Source organism: Galeopterus variegatus, unplaced genomic scaffold, assembly GCF_000696425.1.
Source record: "Galeopterus variegatus unplaced genomic scaffold, G_variegatus-3.0.2 Scaffold2794, whole genome shotgun sequence".
NCBI classification, from domain to species: Eukaryota; Metazoa; Chordata; class Mammalia; order Dermoptera; family Cynocephalidae; genus Galeopterus; species Galeopterus variegatus.
Window position 1 is genome coordinate 59,167 of NW_007728905.1, and position 23,329 is coordinate 82,495.

Genomic DNA, 23,329 nt, shown 5'->3' on the forward strand with positions numbered 1-23,329 from the left:
CACTGGCTGAGAGAGGGGCGGGCGCAGCACCGAGGGTTGCGATCCCGTTGCCAGTCCCGGTCCGGTACGGGCGCGACACTGAGGGTTGCGATCCGTTGCCGGACACGAAAAAAGACAAAAAGGAAAAAAATAAAAATAAAAAAAATAAATAAATTTCTGTATAAATGGGCCGGCCCGGTGGCGCACTGTACTTGGGAGTGCGGCGGCGCTCCCACCGAGGGTTCGGATCCCACATACAGACCGGTTCCCGCTCACTGGCTGAGAGAGGGGCGGGCGCAGCACCGAGGGTTGCGATCCCGTTGCCGGTCCCGGTCCGGTACGGGCGCGACACTGAGGGTTGCGATCCGTTGCCGGACACGAAAAAAGACAAAAAGGAAAAAAATAAAAATAAAAAAAATAAATAAATTTCTGTATAAATTACCCAGTCTGTGGTATTCTGTTATAGCAACACAAAACAGACTAAGACATCTGGAGGGAAGCAGGTCCAAGACTGTGCTCAAGCCACTAAGATGCCAGAGGGTTTGTAGAGCTGACCCGGGTCAGAAACACTTCACAAGTTTTTATCTTGACCTAGGAAATGTTGACCTGGAGGGTCCCACCTGCCTGGAGACAGTGAGAAGCAAAATGGGGGAAAATCTGCAATATCCACAACAATTCCTGTGATCCCTCAAACAGCTATGTCCAAGCTTCTGGAATGTTCTAGGGGAGTTCAGGTGCACAAAGGCCCTCTACAGATGCCAGCACCTAGATCTGGGACTTCCCAGCCTCTAGAACTGTGAAAGCTCCCCATCTCCTGATTCCGAGTATCGGTTCCTCGTGTGAAGACTCGCCCTGTTGGAAGTTTTCCAAAACCGGTTTTCTCTGTAGTCCTAGACTCTCCTCAGACATGTAGGATTTAAACAAGAATGCTCAACCTCTTTTTCCAAAGTGGATCTGCTTCTGTGATACCAAGAAAAACAATGTTTGAATAAACTAAAGGTTTTCACATTTTGTATTAAAATATTTTATATTAATCATTCAAACTTCATTTTTATACAACGAATGCATACATCATGGGGGGGTGGGACTCAGTGATGCAGGTAGGGGCTGGGGGTAGCGCGCCCCGGGTGGCAGGTGGGGCTCATCTGCAGCTTTGAGAGGGGACAAGGCAGGGAGGCTCCAGGCGCTTCCTCTCCTCAGCTGTCCATCTGTCCTGTGTGCATTCTAGAAGGAACAGCTGGACAAGGTCACCCCACAGGGGATGGCACAGCAGAGATGGACCTACGGTGGCAGATACCCATGCGAGGGGCTCCCCCAGGAGAAGCGTGGCCTTTCCACCCATGTTTCTTACCCACAGGGGTGAGCTGCATCTGCTTACCCTGAACAAGCCCCCCCAAAGCCCTAGTCCTTGACCTGCGGTGGCTGTGGCATATCACAACGTGAGCCGGGGATGCTCTGAGTGTATGTGTGTGTGGATGGAGAGAGAGACGTGTGCGCTTTCTCCTCTGGCCAACCCTCGTGCCCTGTCGCCTGCACGGGGCCTGTGCTTAGGCGGCCGGCATGTCAGCCTTGCTGAGAGCGATGGCCAGCTCCAGGTCCTCCTGCTCCTGCCGCCGCAGCCGTGCCAGCCTCTCCTGCTCCGCCTTCTCACTTTCCCGCTTGGCCCATGCCAGCTGCTGCTCCTCATTGCCAAACTGCAAAGGAAAAACGAAGGGTGGGTTACACAGTCCCAGTGCTGCGACCTGACTGCTCACAGGAGATGGGACAGGAGGGAGGGGACACAAGAAGGGGACATGTCGGGTGGGGGGCAGAGTCCCATCAAGCATCCGGCAGAGATCTGGTGTGCAGGGGACAACCAGAGGCTATGTCTTGGTTGGGCCCAGTGGGCACCAGATGGCATGGAGGGGGACACATGGCTGAGTCTGACCTTAACAGCGACCTCTGGGCCTCAGAGGAACTGGCCGTCCGCCCCTTGCAGAAAACTGAGGACAGGCCATGGAAGCTGGTGGTCCAGAGGTGCTGGGTGGGCTTGGAAAGTTCCAGTGCACACATCTCTGAGTTTCATACACATCAGCAGCGTTAGAGACAACCCTGCAATCCTGAAATGCGGCATGTCCCCAGCCACACTCTGGGGAGCTCTGAGACGTGCTAAGGGTCATTTTACACTTGAACATTTACAAAAGCCCTGGCATTTAAGTCATCATTCAGTCAAAGAGCTTTTCCCTTGGGGTATTTTTCTGAAGTGTTCAATTAAAAAACAGTTTTTAAAAACAGGGAATCTTGAGATAGGTGATTTCAAGCCATTCCAGGCACCTTAGCTATGAAAAGCCATGCCCACGGCTCCTCCTGAGCCTGGGTCCCTGTCTCTCTGTCGCTCTATCCCCTCACAAGATGCCTCCAGCACCATCGCCCCAAGGAAAGCTACTGCCTGTTTAGGGATGTAAAGGTCTCCCAGAATCCATGTTTCTCTGGAGTAACACCAAACATAAGAGATGCAGGTGGCTCTTCCCAAGGTGCCCTCAGGAGCAGACAGACAGACAACCCCAACATGGTCCAGGCCCTGGAGGAAGCTCCTGCAGACCCCCAGAAGTGCCAGGGAAGGAAGCACACAGAGCTCTGAGTTGCATGACACACGAGCTACTGCCTGTTTAGGGATGTAAAGGTCTCCCAGAATCCATGTTTCTCTGGAGTAACACTAAACATAAGAGATGCAGGTGGCTCTTCCCAAGGTGCCCTCAGGAGCAGACAGACAGACAACCCCAACATGGTCCAGGCCCTGGAGGAAGCGCCTGCAGACCCCCAGAAGTGCCAGGGAAGGAAGCACACAGAGCTCTGAGTTGCATGACACACTGAGGGTGGGCCTGCTGTCATCTGTCCCTGTGACAGCTGGGGACACTGAGGCCAGGGAATGGGGGAGGTCTGAAGGGGTGGTGCTGTCAGGTATACCCGACAGGAAGCTCAACGTCAGGCCCAGGAGGCCGGTCACCAGGGTGTGAGGCTCAGTGTTCAGTCTTGCAGCTGCCAGGACAGGACAGGATGGGGTGGGAAAAGCCTGACCTTGGAGGGGTTTTGGACCTGAAGAGCAGCTGAGATTTCCCCATGGAGGCTCCTTAGGAGAGTAAGTGTGTGGTGATGAGATCAGCGGTTTCTGAACGTTTCACAGCTTGATGGCCAGCAGGGTGGGGGTGGGGGGCTGAGCCAGGAGGAATAGGAGGGCCACCTGCGGGAGGGGTGGGTAGAAGGAGCTGGGATTGGAGCAAGAGGTGCCATCAAGGAGGCGGCAGAGCCCAGGAGGCCTCCCTCCACTGGGCCTTGGGACTCAGACAGGGATAGGTGGGGAGGGTTGGTCAGTATGAAGAAAAGACGTCCCTGGGAGGACAGGCTGAGTCCTGATTTCTTGGAGGCACCGCCCAGATAAAACTTGGGGGACTGATGGGTCTCCAGGTTGGACTCCCTGAAAACTGGTACCCCCTCTCCACCTTGCTGTTTCTACCACAGGCCACAGATAAAGCCCTGGGCCCTCTGCTGCCACTCTGGTGGATTTTCCAACACCTATTGGGAGAAAAACAATGAAAAAACAACAAACGCTGGTGGAAATTATTCTGCAGTGCCTCTGACAACAGTGGGAGGGAACATCTCAGGTATCAGGGACCTCGCCCTCACCAGCCCAAAAGACTGGTGGGGGAGAGGAGCTGACCTCACAACTGGCTTAATCCAAATCAAAGTCTATAATCAAGGCCTGCTGGGTCCAAACCATGGCCCCCCAGTTATCTCCAGCCAGCTTAGCCCAACTTTCGCAGAATGTCACCGCACAGCCTCCCACTCGAGGGGTTGGCATTTCCAAATGAACTGTGCTCACAGGAAGGTCCCAGATGCCTTCAGAGTCCACTGGTTGGGGCCAGCTTATGAATGTGATAAGGAGACTTGCATTATGGACTTTGCAGGCACCTGAGAAGCACGCTGGGCTGAGAGAGGTCTCAAGAGAGGGGGTTCTCTGTGGTGTGCTCTGTCTCAAAGAAGAAGAAAATGCTGTCCTAGCCCTGCCTGGAGACTCCTCGACTGGGCCACTTTTCTAGTGAGATGGGCCCGAATCTGGAATGCCTTGGGACAGCAGCTGCTCAATAAACAGTGGCTGAGATTTGCACCAGCTCTGATTTCTGCTTCCCTCTTCTGCTGTCACAGAAGTAATGCATGGCAGGTAGAAGAACGCCACCCTTCAAGACATCTCCCTCGCTGAGGCCTGCCCAATCAGGATGCACAGCAAGTGGTTTTATTTCGGTAGCCTCTCAGAAATCCAGTTTGGAAAGCTGAGCACACCAAGCACCTTTCCTCACTGGCAACAGACACCTGCACTCTGAGGTGTCCAACAGCACAGGCACCAGATCGCGTGTGGGGACACTTCTAGCTACCTCCTGTTCTCATTCTCTCATTCTGATGCTGAAATTGCACCCAACTTATTGGATAACACAAAGCGCAACTGAGCCAATGTGATATTTGCCCTGCTCTTAATGCAGACTTCTGAAAAAAAAAAAAGAAAAGAGCCGTTCTGCTAACCTATAAATGCTGCCTCCTAATAAACACATTTGCTGGAGAGAGAAAGGCTTACTCTTAAAGAAATAGCAGACAAGGAAGAGGTTTCCTGTGAACAGCTACAAGCACAAATAACCCATTGATGGAAATTCAGGCCTCATAAATCAGAAGGTTCCAGAGCAGCACAGCCAGGGTGCCAGGGGGAAATCGCGTGGGGTGTGCATGTGGGATGTCAGTTCCCCTGACAGGCAACACGGATCCCCCTGCCTTTGCACAAGTAACAGCACATCTTGAATGGTACTCTTAAAATATCATATCTAAAATAATCCACTGGGCAGTTAGAGATCTCTCAGCATTTACTCTGGGAAGCGGAAATACTCAAACCAGAAGAACCAGCATTGGCTTTCTCTGAGTTAGCGCAAACATTCAAGATCCAGTGAACCCACAAACCACTAGCAGATGGGCTGAGCCCCGTGAATGCTATGAACGTGGAAAGACGTCCAGAGTCCCCAGAAGAGGGACAGCTATAGACATTTTTGGACTATGGTATGACCAAGGGGGACAAACCAAACAGATTAGGCCCCCTGTCTCTCCCTCACCCCATCCCATCAGAGTGGGCCAAATCTCACAATCTGATGATTTCCTCTGGAAAAACTGGGGCATTCACAGTGGGAAAGGTGATTTGAAATAGAACACAGCAGGGCTACACACTGGACTGGGCAGAGTTTGATTTCCCACCTGGAGATGAGCTGATGAATGACTAGGGTTGTTTTAAAACTGATCTTAAAGGGCTGGCCGGTTAGCTCGGTTGGTCAGAGTGCAATGTTATAACACCAAGGTCACGGGCTCGGATCCCTGCACCAGCCAGCCAGCAAAATAAATAAATAAATAAAAAGTGAACTTAACAAGTGTTTTTGGAATGACCAGAAACGTTGGGTCAAATGACAACTTGAAACCTTGGCTGTTTTTAAAAAAATGTTTTCAAAAAATTAGCCCTTTGGGGATGGGGAGGGGTCACAGGAAATAGAACTATGCATTTCGGAAAGAGAACAGTCATTTCTTCAAGCTGCCGTTCAACTCCACTTACCCAACTCTTCCCTACCCAGAACAGAGTACCTGAGTCATGTGTGAATAGCTCTATTTTTTTTCATAAGAAGTGAATATTTTCCACCAGAAAATAAACCAAGTGCTATTCAAGAAACTCTAGATAAAGGTTTTGTTTCTGGCTTTTATTAACAAAGTCACCCTTTTGTATACATCCACAGTGTGCTACAACTGTCACCAAAATCCAACTAACTACAGTCATAAAATATTTAAAGGTCACCAAGGGCCAGGAATGTGTCAAGGTCTTGGGCGATTTAAGCCACAGGATAGCTGTGTATAGTGGCTCCAAAACAAATCGGCTGGTTTTAAAAAGGATCTTCTAGGAGTCGGAGCAGCTATAAATAATACATTTCACAACTAAAGATGAAACAAGGTACTTTACAAACTCAAATGAAGAAAACCTTTTTTTAAAAATGGGCAAAAATCATACGGTGAAATCAATTCTGGGAAGATAATATCCGAAGCACTCAGAGAACAAGATTTTTGTGTGCCAAGGGGGATACTGAGAACACCCTACAGTGATGGCACTGTACAATCTGGAATATTTTTCAGGCAGACAAAGAAAGCCAGGCTCCCCAAATCCCGGCACTGGCTTCTGAAAAAGCACTACACTTTGCTAAGTGGCTTTTTGAGCCCTTTTTTAAAATTTAGTTTTGGCTAAAGGAAAGCCTTCAGAATTGTTGTTCCAGGTTGGATTTCCTTTTTCCTCATAGTTGGTAATTTAAATAAAAGCTTTTTTTCAAAAAGAAATCAAATGGCTCTTTTAGTTTTGGCTAAAGGAAAGCCTTCAGAATTGTTGTTCCAGGTTGGATTTCTTTTTTCCTCATAGTTGGTAATTTAAATAAAAGCTTTTTTTCAAAAAGAAATCAAATGGCTCTTCCTCCATGGGTTCCGCCTGGGTCCTTCGGTTCGTACTAGCCACACAGAATGCATGTGGGTAGGAGAGTCAGAGCTTGTGCACGAGGACCTTTTTGGAGACGACAGAACCCTGATGTAACTTTTGCAATCTGCTTTTGTACTTTGGGAGTGGCTTCAATGAACACAACAGCCTCCGTGAGACAGAAACAATACAAAGACTCTACCTCAAAGGACAGACACAGGCACGTTCCACCACCCTTCTAGGAGAAAACGTGCCCTTAGCATAGAGTATCCAAACCGTAACTCTTTTTTTATTGAGAAACCATTTTTTCTTACAGAAGTGGCAGTACAGAATAAATAACGCGATTGATAGCGAGAGATACTGAGAGACGTAAATATGTAAACTGGGAGGTTTGCTTAAAGACACACAAAATAACCCTGGAGAAGCTGTAACTGGAGGTCGGGAGGGGGTGGCATGGGAACGGGGGACTCAACTTACAGAGGTGAAGTCTGCAAAGCCCGAGGAAGAGGCCTTAGAAGGTTTAGCTGAAGAGGAGGGGACAAATGGATCTTTTCCACTAAACGGGTCCCCAAACCCCTTTTTATTTTGGAATGGGTCGCCGTTGTCAGCCCCAAGTGGCTGGAATGGATCAGGGGGCTCGGGAAAGTCTGCAGAACCAAGCTGGCTTACAGGTGTACTTTTACCTGGAAAGTTTAGGAGAAAAAAAAAAGAAGAAAAAAAAGAAATACAAGTTACTCACCGCGGATGGAGCAAGTGCCAATGGCAGGCCCCACCGCTCTCAGTGGAAACCCTCTGCCTCTCTGGGGACAGCCTGGAATTCAGCTAATGGGGAATCCCAACTTTATTCAAGCTTTATCTCAGGGACAGGAGAAAAACACTTTTGATGACTCACACACACACATACACACACACAACAGCTAAGTCTTAGAGCTGTGTTTAAGAAGTTTACATACAGGCATGTTTCAGTGATTCACTCTAGTGTGGCAACACGTTCACTGATATACTGAGTAAAACAGAAAAGAGTCATGGCTGAGCAGAAAAACACACTGCAAGCTTCTAAGAATTCAAAAAAGGGGGGAGGGAGTTACTCGTAACGCAAAGGGGAATTAGCTTCACAATTCGGGACAGAGGCGTTAGGTGTGTTAGTCGCGCGTGTCTGGAGACAGCACACTGGATAATCCCATTCTGCCGTCCTGAGGTTTAAATTCTTTTTCATCTCCTGCTCCTGTCCCTTTGGTGTTGGTGCCTCCAGGGGCAGGCTTTGCTTAGGACTCTCTGGGCTTTTGCCAAGCAGATGACTCCCGGTAGCCTGGATCCCAGAAAGGCATATCTTGACAGTGTCCTGAGGTTTAAATTCTTTTTCATCTCCTGCTCCTGTCCCTTTGGTGTTGGTGCCTCCAGGGGCAGGCTTTGCTTAGGACTCTTTGGGCTTTTGCCAAGCAGATGACTCCCGGTAGCCTGGATCCCAGAAAGGCATATCTTGACAGGGAGGCGGGAGAGAGGTATTTGGAACTGGAGGAAATCAAGGCCATGAGACCGTGAGAGAGATGTGGCTTGAGGGCAGGTAGCTTTTCCCAATGCATCCTACCAACATGCCAGAACATTCCACTAGGACCAGAGGCCTCTGAAGACCTGTTTATCAATGGGAGGCGCCACCGGATGAGCCTCCCAGGATCTGCAGTTGTTGCCGGCCAGCCAGGCTGACTCAGTGTCCCTGTCTGACACTGCTCTATCTGTCCAGTGGGTACCCAGGGTGGCTGGAGTACCCGGGGGCCAGATGGTTGATCAGTTCCAGGCAGCACCCCAGGCTAGAGGTTTGGCAATACTTAACATGATTCCAATTTGTTAACTGAGCTTCCTGTGTTGACGAAGTTTCAAAGCAATGTTCAAAAAGAAACCAAGAGCTGCCTGCCACAGTCCATGTTTGACCTCAGACATCTGGCTCCACGTCCGGAGAGTACTCTGGCCCTAGCCACACCTGCCCCCTGCAGCACCTGAGCTCGGGACACCTGCCTTCCTCACTGGGCAGAACGAGCTCACCCCGGCTGGCCTCTTGGTGCCTCCCTGAGCCCGGCTCTAAAGCCATCCTCTCCGTTTTGCAGCAGATCAACACCCCTGGGCCACATTTCTGAGGGTCCCAAGGTGTTCCTAAGGGCTCTGAGTCACAGCCTGTGCCTGCCACCTTTAGCTCTGCGACCTTGGCAAGGGCAGGCGCCTCTGCCCCAGTTGGCCTCAGTTTCCTTCTCTCTCAAATGGGAATGAAGAGGTGGGGGTCAAACTCAGTGCATGTGGGGACGGGTGGGAAGTGGGTCACAGCCCCTCTTCTGGAAATGGAAGTTTCTGGGCCAATTGGAGCCAGTGACTGTAATGTACAACTGTGGGCCCAGCTGGTGCATCTCAACTTGATTCACAGCCGGTGCCACGAGAAACACAAGTCACAGCCAACATGGTGCCACAGTCGGGAGAACCCTGGGAAAAGAAAACAGTGGAGCTCACCAGGAACTCTGGCACCAGTAAAAACCAAGACGCCTCACATGGATGGACTCAGGCACCAGGGCATGTATGCGCATCAACAGCTGGAACCTACAGGGCCCTGGCCCGCCCCCTGCCCAGCACAGAGCTGGGTACACAGACACGTGTACAAGGAGTCACAAGTCGTCTTCCTTCCTACAGTTTGCACAGGACGTGGAGACACACCTGCAGCCCACCCCTGAGACCCTCTGCCATTGGAGCAGAGTCTCTGTGCCCTTGGCCCTGCTTCTGCAAGTTCCACCCGGGTTGCCATCATGTCCCTGGCCAATGCCCGTGGAAGACCTTTCTAGGCTCGCACTGTCACAAGCAACACCCCTGTTCGAGTCCATCTACTGATGCTTCTGGAAGTGGAGCTGTGGGGTTGGAGGTCATGCCCACTGTGGTCCAGCATCTCAGTCTCACTGCCCGCCCTAGGCATCAGTCAGTCTCCCCTAATGGCCTCAACTCAGTCAGCCAGGAGGCCCAGTTGGCAAAGTGGGCCCTGGGAGAGAGGAGCGGCCTGCACAGAGAGCCTCTGCCCAGTCCCGTGGGTGAGCCATGCTGTGAGAGCCTTCCCCAGGAGGGCAGTGCCCAGGCCACCACACAGCAGGGACTGGGGCCTCTCTCGGAAAGCACTGACCCCTTGGGGTGGTCCCCAGCCCCTGCGCTTCCTGTCTCGTCCCTTCTCTCCTATCCCCAAACATCCCTCCTGCCGTCCTCCGCTCTGTGCCATCCTCCCTGCCATCAGCTCCTCGGGGGCAGCAGAGAGAAGAGTGATCTGGCCCCAGGCCACAGCCTCCTGGCTGGTTCCCTGGCCTTGAAGAACTGCCTCCCCCAGGCCGTCTCCCACAGCAGGCCAACTCCCCGGTCCTGAGCGAGTGAGCAAGCCAGGGCCTCCTGGGCTCCTGGCACTGCTAGGGCTTGCTGGTGTCATTGTTGACCCTTCCACACCTTGAGAGAGGGGCAGGCAGCTTGTAGACACTGGCTGTCCACCAACGGGGGCCAGGATACCCAGGGGCTCCCGGGGGGGGCAGGGCTGGGGTGCTCCGTCCACGTTCCCGCACCACCTCCAGCTCTCCCAGGTCCCTGGAAACTGCCTCCCTGTCTGCACCTCTGCAGCCTCGTCACACCCTGTCATTACTCCACTTAACTGTGTTCTTCCTCTCTCACTAGAATGTCTACTCTGTGAGGCTGGGGGCCCTGCTGTCCACCCCTGGGTACCCCTGCCTAGAGTGGGGCCTGGTGCTCACTAAACTACAGACTCCATGGTGCCCCGCCCTGCCTCAGGCCTCCAATTAGGGGAGCAGGAACACCTCTACACCCATACCAGCCTGTCTTCCCAACCTCATCTCCTGACAGCCCCCCAGGGCTCAAGCAGTACCTCCTTCTCCAGTTATCCCCAAACCCAGGGCTTCTTCCCTGGCTCTGCCCAGTCCCTCTGTCGAGAATGCATGCCCAACCACCGTCACCTTCTTGGAGAAGCCCCTCAAGGACCACCCCCAACTTTGTGCCTGTGTTCAGATCTGCAGGCCCAGCCCTGGGGCAGGGACCTCGCATGGGGCAGGAGAGATGTGCCCCTGGAAGACGGTGGGTGGACTGGCGACTACCCAACCACCCCATTCAACCCTGTGCTGGCTGCTCTCAGCCTCAGTTTCCTAATCCAAGAAAAGGGGTTGTGACGGGCCAAACCGTATCCCCCCAAAATTCATATGTTGAAGCCCTAACCCCTAATACCTCAGCATATGACTGTATTTGGAGAAAGGATCTTTAAAGGAGCAACTGAATTAAAATGAGGCCACTGGGGTGGGTTCTAACCCACTAGGACTGTTGTCCTCATAAGAGGACGAAATTTGGACAAAGACAGAGACACAACCAGATGAAGACACAAAGAGAAAACAGCCATCCACAGGCCACAGATAGAGGCCTCAGAAGAAATCAACCCCACCAACACCTTGACCTTGGACCTCGAGCTTCAGTGCTGTGAGACAATAAAGGTCTGTTCTAGGGCCGGCCCGTGGCTCACTCGGTAGAGTGCGGTGCTGATAACACCAAGGCCGCGGGTTCGGATCCTATATAGGGATGGCCGGTTTGCTCACTGGCTGAGCGTGGTGCTGACAACACCAAGCCAAGGGTTGAGATCCCCTTACCGGTCATCTTTTTAAAAAAAATAAATAAATAAATAAAATAAAGGTCTGTTCTATAAGCACCAGCCTGAGCGGACTGACACAGGGGCTGCCGGGAGCAGTCACTGAGAGCAGGTGTGTGCGAGGACCCACCACAGCCACAGGCAGGGGTGCCCTGGGGGACGCATCCTGAGGGATAGGAATGTAGGCTTGACTTGGGTCCTGCCCCCATGGCCTGTGGTTTGCATGAAGAAGGGACTCTGAGCTCAGCATCTACAGTCCTTGTGGCCCAGCCTCCTCACTGCTACGTCCATCAGGGTGACCATCACCACTGTTGGGTTCAGCCAGTGTCTTGTGTCTTTCCCACCCCAAAGCTCGCTCCCCCCCCCCCACTCTGTCCACCTCTGGTGGCCCAGTGTGGCCTCTGGCATGCCCAAGGGTCAGTTCCGTGAGGGCCAGGCCCAACACACCACAGGTGCCACCAAATACTGCCCGGTGTCCCTGCTGCCAGCCAGCCTGGGGCTCAGCACATGGAAGATTCTGTCTGGCAGGTTTCTGTGGGCCGGGTGCTGCCCGTACAGGCTCCGCGGGTCCTAAGGGACCCAGGCTCTTTGGGGAAACACCTCTGGGGAGCTGGGAGGGAAAAAAGGCATCCTCTGGTTTGCAACATGGCTGGTGTATGCTCGAGCTGAGTCTTCCTCAAATTCTATAATAATATGGACAAAATGGCAAAATCCTAGTAGAGGAAAAACTACACACGTCCAGAGGACAGAAAGTCCAAGGATGCAGTGCAGCCCCTTGGTACCCGCAGCAAGTCCAGAGGTGACACTGCTCAATTTCTCACAGGGTCTTATCACCTGCGGCAGATCTGCAACTATCTGGACAGGGGTGGGAGGGAGGCTGACCCCAGCCAGGCTGAGAGTGAGAGGCCACTACAGAATGCTCAAATCAATCAGCTGCATCTGGGCTTTTTCTCACCTTTGCAATGAAGAAAGACCTTCCTTCCCTGGTTTGGGGGATTTTAAAACAGAAAGAAAAATTGTTTTTTGGGAGAAGTGGTTAAGAATCCAGACTGCTACGATTTCAGGCTGAGGTTTCTGACCAGCAAAGAGATGATTGGAAGATGAAAGGCGCTGTTCACACCAAGAACTGCCTGTGCCTGGTTTTGCCCTGGTGCCGAAACCATGGTTGTTTAGAAATCATGACTGTGTTAATACGAAACCAGGGCACACCAACTGCTTGCCTCTTGTTTTCAAAGAGAAAAAGAAACGGTTTTTTCTCAGTTGTCTGCTTTTGGGCTTGGCATAGAGGCAGGTAATAGACCTGAAACGTGCAAGGCCTGTGGAGGCCCCAGCCGGGTTCAGGAGCGCTGGGGACCTGAGGCTTTGTGCAAAGAAGCCTGCATTGCCGGGGAGCAGACCTCGCCCGAGATTCCCGCTGTGTGCACCCGCTTATTTTTAGCAGCTGTACTTTGAAAACATTCTGGGGCCAGTTCCTGCTTTTACGTAACCACTTCTGCTAACTCCTTAATCGTTTTTCCGATTTTCTGAGGTGTAACTTATCTCAAACGTGACAAAGTAACTTTAATCTGCCTCCAAGGCCCTGGAGCAAAGGCACTGCAATGCAACCCCACAGGGGATTTACGCTTTTTTCAGGCTCCAGGTAACTAAGGAGAGATCTTTATGGAGGCGTGTTTCAGAGCAGGGGTCAGAAACCATTTAAAAAAAAATCAGTATAAAAACTACCTAGAATGATGCCTGGTACATGATTTCGTGCCATCATTCCTAGATACCTGCAGAGAGACCCACTGATCCTTAACATAGCAGAAGACAACTGAATTGAAAGACCCCCTAGGGATGCCAGCTTGCTCCCCCTCCCCCCAGTGATTCTTCATTAGCAGGGGGAGAGGAATACAAGATTGAAGAAAAAGCAAAATAGAACTTATTTTCAAACCACAGCAGTTTCAACAGTTACCCAAGCGGTGTACCGAAACCACACACAGGACTGACTTTAGCAAAAACAATACGAACTGAATGGTTTACCACAGTGTGTGCTGTTAAAAAAAACTTGGTGGCCGGCCCCACCCTGGTAGAAATTGCTTTAATTCTCCTGCTTCTCAAACTTCTTGAAGCTGTGTGCACCCCCCAGCACACTTGATCGGGGGTCATGGCCATGACAGGGGCAGATTCTGCTGGACAAAAGTTACTGGCCAGCGAAGTTCAAGGTCATCCTTTCCAATCTCGCTTTTCAGGAAACCCTCTGCCTGAGAGCCGGGTGCGGAAAAAACAATGGAACACAAATACACACCCTCTGCAAGCCCTAAAAATGGGGAACACTATGCAAACTCTGGAGGAAGCGGGAGTTTCTCGTTTTAAATTCTTTAATTAGAGAGAGAGGTTTTAGGTGATGAAGGGTCTCAATAAATCTAATAAAGTAAGCAAAAATATAAGCTGGCTGGTTAGCTCAGGTGGTTAGAGCACGGTGTTGTAACACCAAGGTCAAAGGTTCCGATCCCCCAGCCACCAAAAAATAAAATAAATAAATAAAAACTATACATAAGAGAGTGCATTGTGTGTGTGTGCGTGTGTTCTTTCCAATCAGACACTTGGCTGGGTTCTATTTATATAATTCAGTCCTGCAGTTGGAAAATGCAGCTCTGCAGATGAGAGATAAATACAAAAACAAAAAAACAAAACAAAAAAATAAAAAACAAAGGAATGTGGTCAGGGCAGCTGCCCCACCTCAGCCACTACCCTATGCGATATAGGAGCCCACACAACTGCTATTAATCCCAGCACAGACACCCACATGACCGTCACTCACCCTACACAACACAGATGCCCACACAACTGTCAGTCACCCTACACAACATGGATGCCCACACAACTGCCGCTCATCCTACACAACACAGATGCCCACACAACCGTCACTCATCCTACAACAACCGACATAGGATCTTATCCCTACCCCCCCCCTCCCGCCAGCAAAAAAGCTTAATTGTGGGGAGAAGGGAGAAAGAGAAAAAACAGGTTGTCTGGAGGGTAACTTTAAAGACTCATGGCCATTTGGGGACTTTTACTGAAAAGGACTGCTTTTCACCGACACATCTCAATGTCTTCCTCTGGCTCCCAGCCGAGGCAAGCGAGGACAGCTTTCAAAACACGACACCCAGGACCATGCAGCGGTGTGCAGGCGTGGGGTCCTGCAGGTGCCTGCCCTGCGTGCTCTCGCGGATGCACATGTGGGAAGCCGGCAGATCAAAGCTGCGCCAAGCAGCACAGCCTCGAGAGATAAAAATCTGAGGTCCCTGCCATCGCGGCATTGAGATTTTCCACTAAAAATATTTACTGAATTTTAAGAAAATCTGTCTAATACATTGAAGGGAACAGGATGAGGTTTGGTTCTAAATTGTTGAGAAAAGCTGAACAAATATTTACTATGGTCCACCTACAGCTCAAGTGTTTTCCTCTGCGAGTTGTCTGAGGGGGTCAGAGGCTGTGGAATTTGCACTGGGCTGACTGATCCGATGGACGGTCACTCCATCATTGAAAGAAAAAGGAGAAAAAGGAAAAAAAATAGCCACACTTTTTTGGGTCCTCCAAAGACAGCATTTGAAATGAGAGATACAATTTTCTAGAGATGACCACAAAAGGCTCCTGTGACATTTCTATAAAACCTGCCTGACTGGGGCTACATTAGCTCTGCAGCAAAAAAAAGAAGGGATGGGGTGTTCATACGATTTGTAAATGAATTTACAAATCACAAGCCGTTCTTGTCTTCACAAAAATAATACACACAGGCAAATCTCACGATTCTGCTTTTTGAAAAATCCTATTAGTTCTTTGACAGGCACCTTTGCCCCGATCTGCGTGAGCACTGGGGCGAGATCTATCTACACACAAGCCGGGCACAGGGAGCCTGCATCGGCGCCTGCCACATTTTGTTCCTTCCTACAGAGAGCACCAATGTCACCAGAACACCACCTCTGCAAGGGGCAGGGAGGCACCGTACCCACATCTAGCAAAATCACCAAAGAACGCCCCGTGTGTGGTGGGACTGAGAGACAGTTAGGGGTCATGCATGCACAGCAGCAGCAGGACTCAGGAGAGCCCTCGTGGAGGGCAGCAAGCAGGCTCACAGAGCCCACCAGGAGCTCCCGTTGGTGGGGACACCTCAGGAATCAGAACCTGAGTCTGTGGCTGGGGGTGCTCCACTCTCGCTCTCTCTACAGCCAGATCCGCCCCCACCCCCCCACCCCCGTCAACCACATGCAAGTGCTGGTTTGCAGGTAGCAATGGCAGGGGGAGGGGGCACTGACTTGGTGCTTTGAATGTGAGAAATGAAAGATAAGAGCCGCATTCATCCCCTCAGAAAAGCAGGGAGGCCCTGTTGGGAGCCACAGCCGGAGCCCTCCTCATGCGTCTCACTCAGTCCCCTCACCTTGCAAGGGGCTGGGGGGGCCTGGCAGCAGGGGGGTGGCTCCTATATGTTCACACCCATGCTAAGATGTACCCCCTTTCGGGACTGCACCCCACCCTGCAACTCCAAGGCCCCCCAGGACCCCTGCTGGCTGAGCCCTGACTCCTCTGCTCTGAGACCCTAGGCTCATATATTTGCACCCCAATGAACACCAGGTGACAACAGTCACATGACACCCACTCGATCCACCCTTTTGGGTACAGAAGGGTGGGTGTGTGCCAAGGTAGGCAAATGCTTCTATTTTCAAACTCAGTCAACTTTGCAGAACAGAAATCACCCCAAACAGCAATCTGCCTCCAGGCACCTGGAGCGTAAGATGCTGAGAAGAACCCGACATTCCTCTCTCTGCTGACAGTGGGACCTTTCCAGGGCCGGGCACCTCGGCTCTCACGCTAATGCTGCTGGCAGGTCACTCCCAGCCTTAGGATATACCCTCCAGGGGGCTCAGGAGCAGTGCTGGGGTGCAGGGAGCAGATAGAAAATAGGGCTCCATTAGGGTGGGTGCTCTAGGTTCCTCGAGACTGTCCCCCCCATCCTGGCTAGCTGGCAAGTGCTGGAATTTTCCAGGCCCCTGAAGATGGTGGAATCACTTGTCCCATTCTAAAACTGCACATGTACCCATGTATTATCTCTTTGAGATCATCGTGGGAACGGAATTAAAGTAGTTAAGTTCAAGGCCGAGGTGCTAACCGCACAGTTCAAATGGAGATGCCATTTTAAAAGTGGATCTTGTGTAATAAACAAGAGGTTTCAGGACGAAATGCTGGGGAGAGGTCACTGACCGCCCTGGTGTTTCAGAGGAGGAGGGGAGCCAAGTACACACAGGCACTGGTGTCATTTAGGAACTCAGCGCTTCCTCAGTGATCTGGTCTTATGCGGCGGCCCCCACACCCCACCCCCGCGGCCAAGGTGACCGCTGCAGCAAGAACCCTCGGCCACCCTGTGTGGATTCCACACACAGGCATGGTAGGGACTTGTGTGCTGGGGAGAAATTTTTTTTTTCTTTTTTTGAGAGTGCCATTGGAATCAAACAGGACGTTGGTTAAATTGCATCTCATGCAATTTAGGTAAAAGGTGTTCGTTAGCAGAATTTTGAGGAGGGGGCAAAAAGACATTATAATCGTCATAATCCCACGTGTGGCTTGTTTAGGAGGTGAAAAGGTCGCTAGTAGTAATAAAATGATCATTAAATTGGGGAGAGGTTAAAGGTTACCGGCTGGTTAGCGGTGGAGGTGCGCTAGCTGGTGTCACTCGGGTGCTGCAGCAACCACAAGGCAGGCAGGAAGTGGCAAGGGTGGGGCCGGGTCGCAGGATCCCACTATCTCAGCGGCCCGGGGCCCAATCACTGACACCCACACTGCCGTTTCCTGCACTTAAAAAAAATCTGTTTCTCTCTTTGCAAATCAACAACTTTTACCTAGAAACTTCAGCGGTGAGTTCTGACTGATCTCGATCTCCAGGCGTGGCAGAAAATACACCATTGTTTACCTGGGGGAGGTGTGTACAGGGCTAACTTTAACTGACAGGTTTCGCTGGCTGGCTGGCTGGCTGCCTGCTAGGTCTGTTTTGCGTGTGCCTGAAAGAAACCAGTTCTCTCTGCCCCTAACAGACACCTGCTGGTTATTTAATAACTTGATAGAACTTTCTAGAGAAGACCTCCAGGCACAGAGAACTTAGTGCCCCAGAAGATGACCCTCCACCCTCAACCTGGAGTTGAAAGCAGATGGCCAAGTGTAGGCTACTTGGGTGCAGCACGCCTCTGCCTCGACAAGGCTCCCAGGTGGAGATGTCCCCACCATGACTGTCCAAGCCACTATTTGCCCAACTGTACACCTCTACATGATCTGTGTTTATCCTATGTCCATTAAACCACAATCAAGCTTTAAAAACGAAAAAGTAGAGCTGACCAGTTAGCTCAGTTGGTCAGAGCATGATGCTGCTAACAAGAAGATCCAGGTTTCCATCCCTTTACCAGCCAGCCATCCAAAAAAAAAAAAAATCAGGTCCCACAAAATTTGAAAACTGCAGCCTCTAGAACACAAGAGAGAGCGCCAAAAAACCACAGGTGACTCAGACCCAAACTTGCATTTGGTCCCGTAGGAGGACGACCCAGAGGGGACCCTGGAGCCCTCTTTGAAGTTGAGCTACCTGCACACCGACATTTCTCAACGGAACAGATTTCCGCTAAACTGCCATCATGTAATCTCGTGGGGAAAGAGGCCCCTTGATAGTGATGACTGCCTGGAGGTTCGCAGCTGCCTCTGGCCCCGTGCCATCTTTACTGGGAAAGGCACCTATGGTAGATGCAACCTGTGTCCTGGTCCCTGCACCTCGGGGCGGGTGCAGGTCACTCACAGCACATCACTATGCAAGGCACATTCCCTTGCACGCCCACCTGCTAGGCCTGAGTTAGTCTCATCTTTAGACAGGGACACTGAGGTTTGATAAGGTGAAATCACTTGCCCAGGGCCCCACATGGAGTCAGGGGAAGGACTAAAATCTGCACTGGGGCCTTTGCTCCAACGTCCAGAAACCAGCCTGATCACGCAGCCTCTTGGCTTCTGGCAGGACCATTTCCAGGTACAGAGAGTTCTAGAATCTTCCAGGTCCCGGCATGGACGAGCCCTAGGTAGGAACGTGGTGACATCAGACGTGTTGCGTGTGTAGGGCCATGAGAGTGCAGAAGAGCCATCCCCTCATCCTGACCTTCCCCGACGGCAGGAATAATGCTGTGTGTGCGTTTGTAAGAAAAACCATTGTCCCTGAGCAGTCTATCTAGCGCTCTTCAGTCTATGTTCTTCTTCCCTGTGGAGCCACACTGGGACGACCACTTTCCCTGCAAAGCCCCACTATCCAGCATCAGGAATGCTCTTGAGTGACTGAGTGTGACCAGGTGGCCACATAGCCTCCCTGAGCAAAACAGGCTGAGTCAGCAAAAAAGGCAGAAAAGCACATTCCTGCATTGTCAAACTGTTGGAAATTGTTTTCTTAAAAAAAAAAAAAAAATTCAGACATTAGTGTGGCTGCTTCCCGTCTTAAGCAGCCAAGAAACAAGCAATGTGCCTTGTGTGTTCATAAGGAATTTTCTGAGCAGGATCTCATCTACCCCTCATCTGCTGACCTGTCTTGCCAACAACCAGATAAGCACCAAGCTGGGTCTGTGCAGAGTGGCCAGGGAGCAGGTAGGGGACTGTGCACCGCTGGGCTCCAGTTCCCCTGACCAGAGAACCAGCACAGAGCAACAGCTTCCTCTGCATCCCCACAAGGAGCCAGATGCACACCCCTCTCACCATGTGACTTATTAAAAGGTTGACTGCCAGACCCCACGTGTGCACAGGTGCATGAGCATGGTTGGTTTTCAGGTTGTTAGAGGTTAGGATGAAATCACAGCTGAGACGGTGCTGGAAGCTCAAACAGCAGCCACCACATGGGTCTGTACCTACCGCCCAGCAGCGTGTACAAGGCACAGTTTTTCTGTTCAGCCATTGCTTCTAGGTAAAAGAATCAAACGAGAGATGCTCAGGCTTCTTCATGGATATCTTGAAGTTGCTCACAGATTCAAATGCTGCACATGCCTTCCAAAGAGCTCTGAACTCACAGCTTGGTTCTCAGTGCTGTCTATGGAAGTATCGGGGGGGACTGGATGGGGGACAGGTCACCAAGTCAAGACCTGGTCCTGCTGCCACCTTGCTGCTTGACCTCGGGCAGCCCCCACAACCTCTCGCTTCCTTTTCCTCTTCCAGCAAATGGGCATCGTGTCACCTGTCCTATCCATCTCACAGGTCTCGCTAGGGTCTGGTGATATCAGAGTTGGATAGATGCTTCCTACAGGTCTGCGGATCTTAATACATTTCCACAGAGCACGGAGGGGGCACCTGGCCGCTTACTGGCAAAGGTGCGGCGGTCCAAAGCTACAAGCAGAGGCAGCCCAAGACCCCCTGGGTCTCAAATTACGGAACAGCTCTCTAAAAAGCCTCAACTCCAAAGCCTGGCACAAGCAGGTCATCCAAACCCTGGTTACTCAATGTTTAACTTTTAACAAGCATTCTTCTCTGCTTTTTAAGTCCACAAGATGCTAAAAGCAGAAGCCAAATTGGGGTAGGTAGGTTCGCAGAGGGAGACACCAGGGGAGGTGACAGCTGAGGGAAAGTTCAAAAGCAGACCCAGCACTGGGTTCAGGTAAGTGGGAGGCGGAGGTGACAGTTTCCACAAATCACTGAAAATGAAGCTTTGTATCTGCTAGCTACTGAGTGGGATAGCTCCTCTTCAGGACCCAACAAATACAACATTGCTCTGCATGCATGTGCATGCACATTCATTCACTATGCAAATATGTGCACTATGCATGTATGCATGTAAGCACCCTGTGAGTGTGCACACATGCAGGTGTGTGGGTGTGTTTGTGTGCGTATGTGTGCATGCAGTAGGTGAATGTGTGGTCACCAGGATCCATGTATGTGTATGTGCACGTGTGTGCATTCACATGTGAACATATGCACCTGTGTATATGCATGTGTGCGCAAGCACTGTTTGAAAATGTGTATGCACACAGGTACACGTGTGCATGAAGAACACGCATGTGTGTGGATATGTGCTATGTGTACATGCACGTGTGTGCATGCAGCATGTAAATGAGCATGTGCTCACCTGTGTGCATGTACGTGTGTACGTGTGTGTGCACATGTGCTTTTGCTCCCATGTTTCAAGCAGAGTAGGGAGGCCCAATGCCACTCCAATAGTAGACTGTCAAGGGTCCCCTCAGAGCCACTGCCTCTGTGTAAGGTGCAAGCAGCCTCTCACGGCTGGCTGGAAGAAAGTTCCTTTGTTGTTTTTGTTTTCCCTCCATTTTCTGGTAAATGTCTTTGATGTGTGGCTTACAGAAATGATCTCTTTGCTCATCTGTATCTGCTCACAGTTCACAGAAAATCTGCAATAATCCACACTGCCTGTTGGTCATACTTTCTTCATGACTCACCCACAAGGAAGCTCACGTGGGCATGGCAGGTAGGGTCCCCGAGCTCCGGAGAGAAAACCCAGGCCAGCCCAAGTGACAAGAGAGAAGAGGCAGTGTTTTTAAAATAACTTCCCCTGTTCACCTCTACTGACAGGTGCAACCCATGTAGGAAGACTGGCCAGCCTTGGATCCGATCGCTTGTAACTAGCAAGCTGGGTGCAAGTGGAGCCCAACAGATCTGCTCAAAGACCTGCCATAATCAGAGCCGCAAAGTGGAGCCCACTGTGGGATTCAAGGGAGGGGCAAGTTCAGGCAGGAAGGCATGCCCCGCCTTCCCTCACTGCAGCTGACAGACGAGTGCGGAGGAGAGGGCAGGGCCATGAGGAGGGGCGGGGCCAGGAGGGGCACGCCCTGTCTAGGGAAGGCCTTGTAACACAAGGCACGACCGACCACAAGAGCACGGGAGTCTCTGGTGGCCTCCCACAATCCAAGGACAGTGTAGGTGAAACTTTGCACAGAGACTAGAGAACAGAAGAGATGTCCCTGGCCAGGCACTGACAAAAGGGACAATGAGGGGATGGATAAAGGAGTAGGAGACTGCAGTGAATCCTTCTGCTGCTTGAAGCAACAGCTTTCTGCTTCAGAGTCTGGTAATCTGGGCTGTCAGTCTGTGTCTATCACGCAAGAGAAATCCCACCTATGAGTTAAAGGTTCTCAGAGTCCTCAGGGGGACATGATGGGGCCCTCGGCTATGAGAAATCAGTAGCACCGGCTACAGGGAAGAGATGCAGGGTCTGCAGAAAACTCCTTGATGGGAGCCTAGATGCAGGGCAGGGTGGGTATCCCCAAACCATCTTGCCTCCTCTCACATCAAACACAGCCAAGGAAGACCCCTACCCCCACCCCAAGTCCTTACACAGCTGGGGAAAGACTGGGCTGAGCAGGTTGCCTCAGACACCCCTGCTGCCATTGCCACCCCCAGGTCCTCCCTAAGCCAATGTGGGAAAGAGAGGGCATGGGAGGCCAGGAGGCTGCTGGACCGTGGGTGTTTCCTGAGGGATAGCCAGGGTATTGGGGTGGCACTGACATGCTCGGGCAGAGAACACACAACCACCACCCCCACAAACAGGGCTCAGAGGCCTGGGTCCTGTGGACCCCAACACAGAACCTGGGGCCACGGGGCCCACAGGTCAGGGCGAGGGCAGGCAGCGGGAGGCAGGCACCACGCATGCACACACACCCCGCTCATGGGGACCCGGGTGCCCCTGTGGCTCTGCGTGCAGGGCCCCATGGCATCTACTTCTACTCTGGGCTGGCAAACAGAGGGCCCTCGGTCCCCCCTGCGCTCCTGCACCAGCGGGCAGGCAGCTACGAGAGAAGAAAGTGTACTGACCACTGGGCGGTTTAGGCCGTGGAGGAGCGGGCTTCTTCGGAGGCAGAGCAGGAGTGTCCTGTTTACTTTTAAAGGGGTCATCTGAGAATGCTGCCCCTCCCAAGGAGGTGAAAGGGCCAGAAGTTGGGGGCTGTAAGAGAGGACATGAAAGAGAGGCAAAAAACATTGATTAAACTGAAGACAAGGGATGGCCACCGAGCAAGTGCTCACGAACAGGAGACTCGGCGAGGCCCCAACCCTCTGGGCTGCACGCATGGCCCTGCTTGCTCCTGGGGTCTTTCTCAAGCCCCCGGCTTTCCTCCACCCTCAAAAGCCTGGGCCCTCTGGCCTGTGAAAGGCAAGTTGCCAACACACAGGGCAGCAGAGAGCAGTCCTGTGCCTCGCCGTCCCTGGAGGGTGTCCCCTGCCATGGGTTCCGCTCCTGATTCCTGGACTTTGCACACAGGATCCTCTAGGCCTCCTGCTCATGTTTCAGAGATGCACCCATCCTCACCCCCATGCTGGCTGCAGTACTCAGCCCAGACCCCTGGGTGCCGCCTCCAGGCTGAGCCGACCTGTGTGGTCACTGCCTTCAGGTACTGACAGGCAGCTCCAATTGCTGGGTCAGACAGCACCAGATCTTCTCTGCCCCTGGCTGCCCACATGCCCTGTCCACACAGCGACAAGGGTTGGAGTGTGCCCTCAAATGCCTGGCCCACCCACCACCCATCAGCATGGCCACGCTACCTTCATTGGACTCTATGACCCCTGGCCCAGACCCTCGACCAGCATTCTCCACTCCTTGCTCCTACATGCTCCCACATCCACTGTCTCAAATCCAAGTTGGATCACATAACCCCAGCTTTAAATAGGTAGACAGTTAAGACACATGGGTGGATGTATGGATGGACTGGGAGGGTAGGTGGGTGTGAGGATAAACGGATGGATGGGAGGATGGACAAATGCATGGATGGAGGGTGGGTAGATGGATCAGTGGATGATGACTGGTTGAACGGATGGATGGGTGGATGGACGGTGGGTGGATGGGAGGATGTGAGGATGGATGGATGGATGAATGGACGGATGTGAGGATGGATGGATGATGGGTGGGTGTGTGGGTGGGTGGGTGGATGGATGGATGGATGGATGGATGGATGGATGGATGGATGGATGGATGGATGAGAGAATGGATGGATGAATGTGAGGAAGAATGGATGGATGGATGGATGGATGGATGGATGGATGAATGGATGTATGGATGAGAGAATGGATGGATGAATGTGAGGAAGAATGGATGGATGGATGGACGGATGTGAGGATGGATGGATGGACGGATGATGGGTGGGTGTATGGATGGATGGATGAACGGATGGATGGATGTGAGGATGGATGGATGG

General features: G+C 51.9%; 1 protein-coding gene across 1 annotated transcript in view; it reads right to left on the reverse strand.

The window, feature by feature from the left end:
* Positions 1-1,312: 1,312 nt before the first annotated feature.
* The window catches only part of EPS15L1 (epidermal growth factor receptor pathway substrate 15-like 1), an 81,075-nt gene continuing 59,058 nt past the window's right edge, over positions 1,313-23,329 (reverse strand). The window contains exons 21-23 of the mRNA XM_008583016.1: positions 21,954-22,083; positions 6,971-7,176; positions 1,313-1,673 (exon numbers count right to left, since the gene is read on the reverse strand). Of these exons, the coding sequence (XP_008581238.1) occupies positions 1,527-1,673; positions 6,971-7,176; positions 21,954-22,083 (483 nt within the window). The 3' untranslated portion in view covers positions 1,313-1,526. The remainder of the gene's footprint in view (positions 1,674-6,970; positions 7,177-21,953; positions 22,084-23,329) is intronic.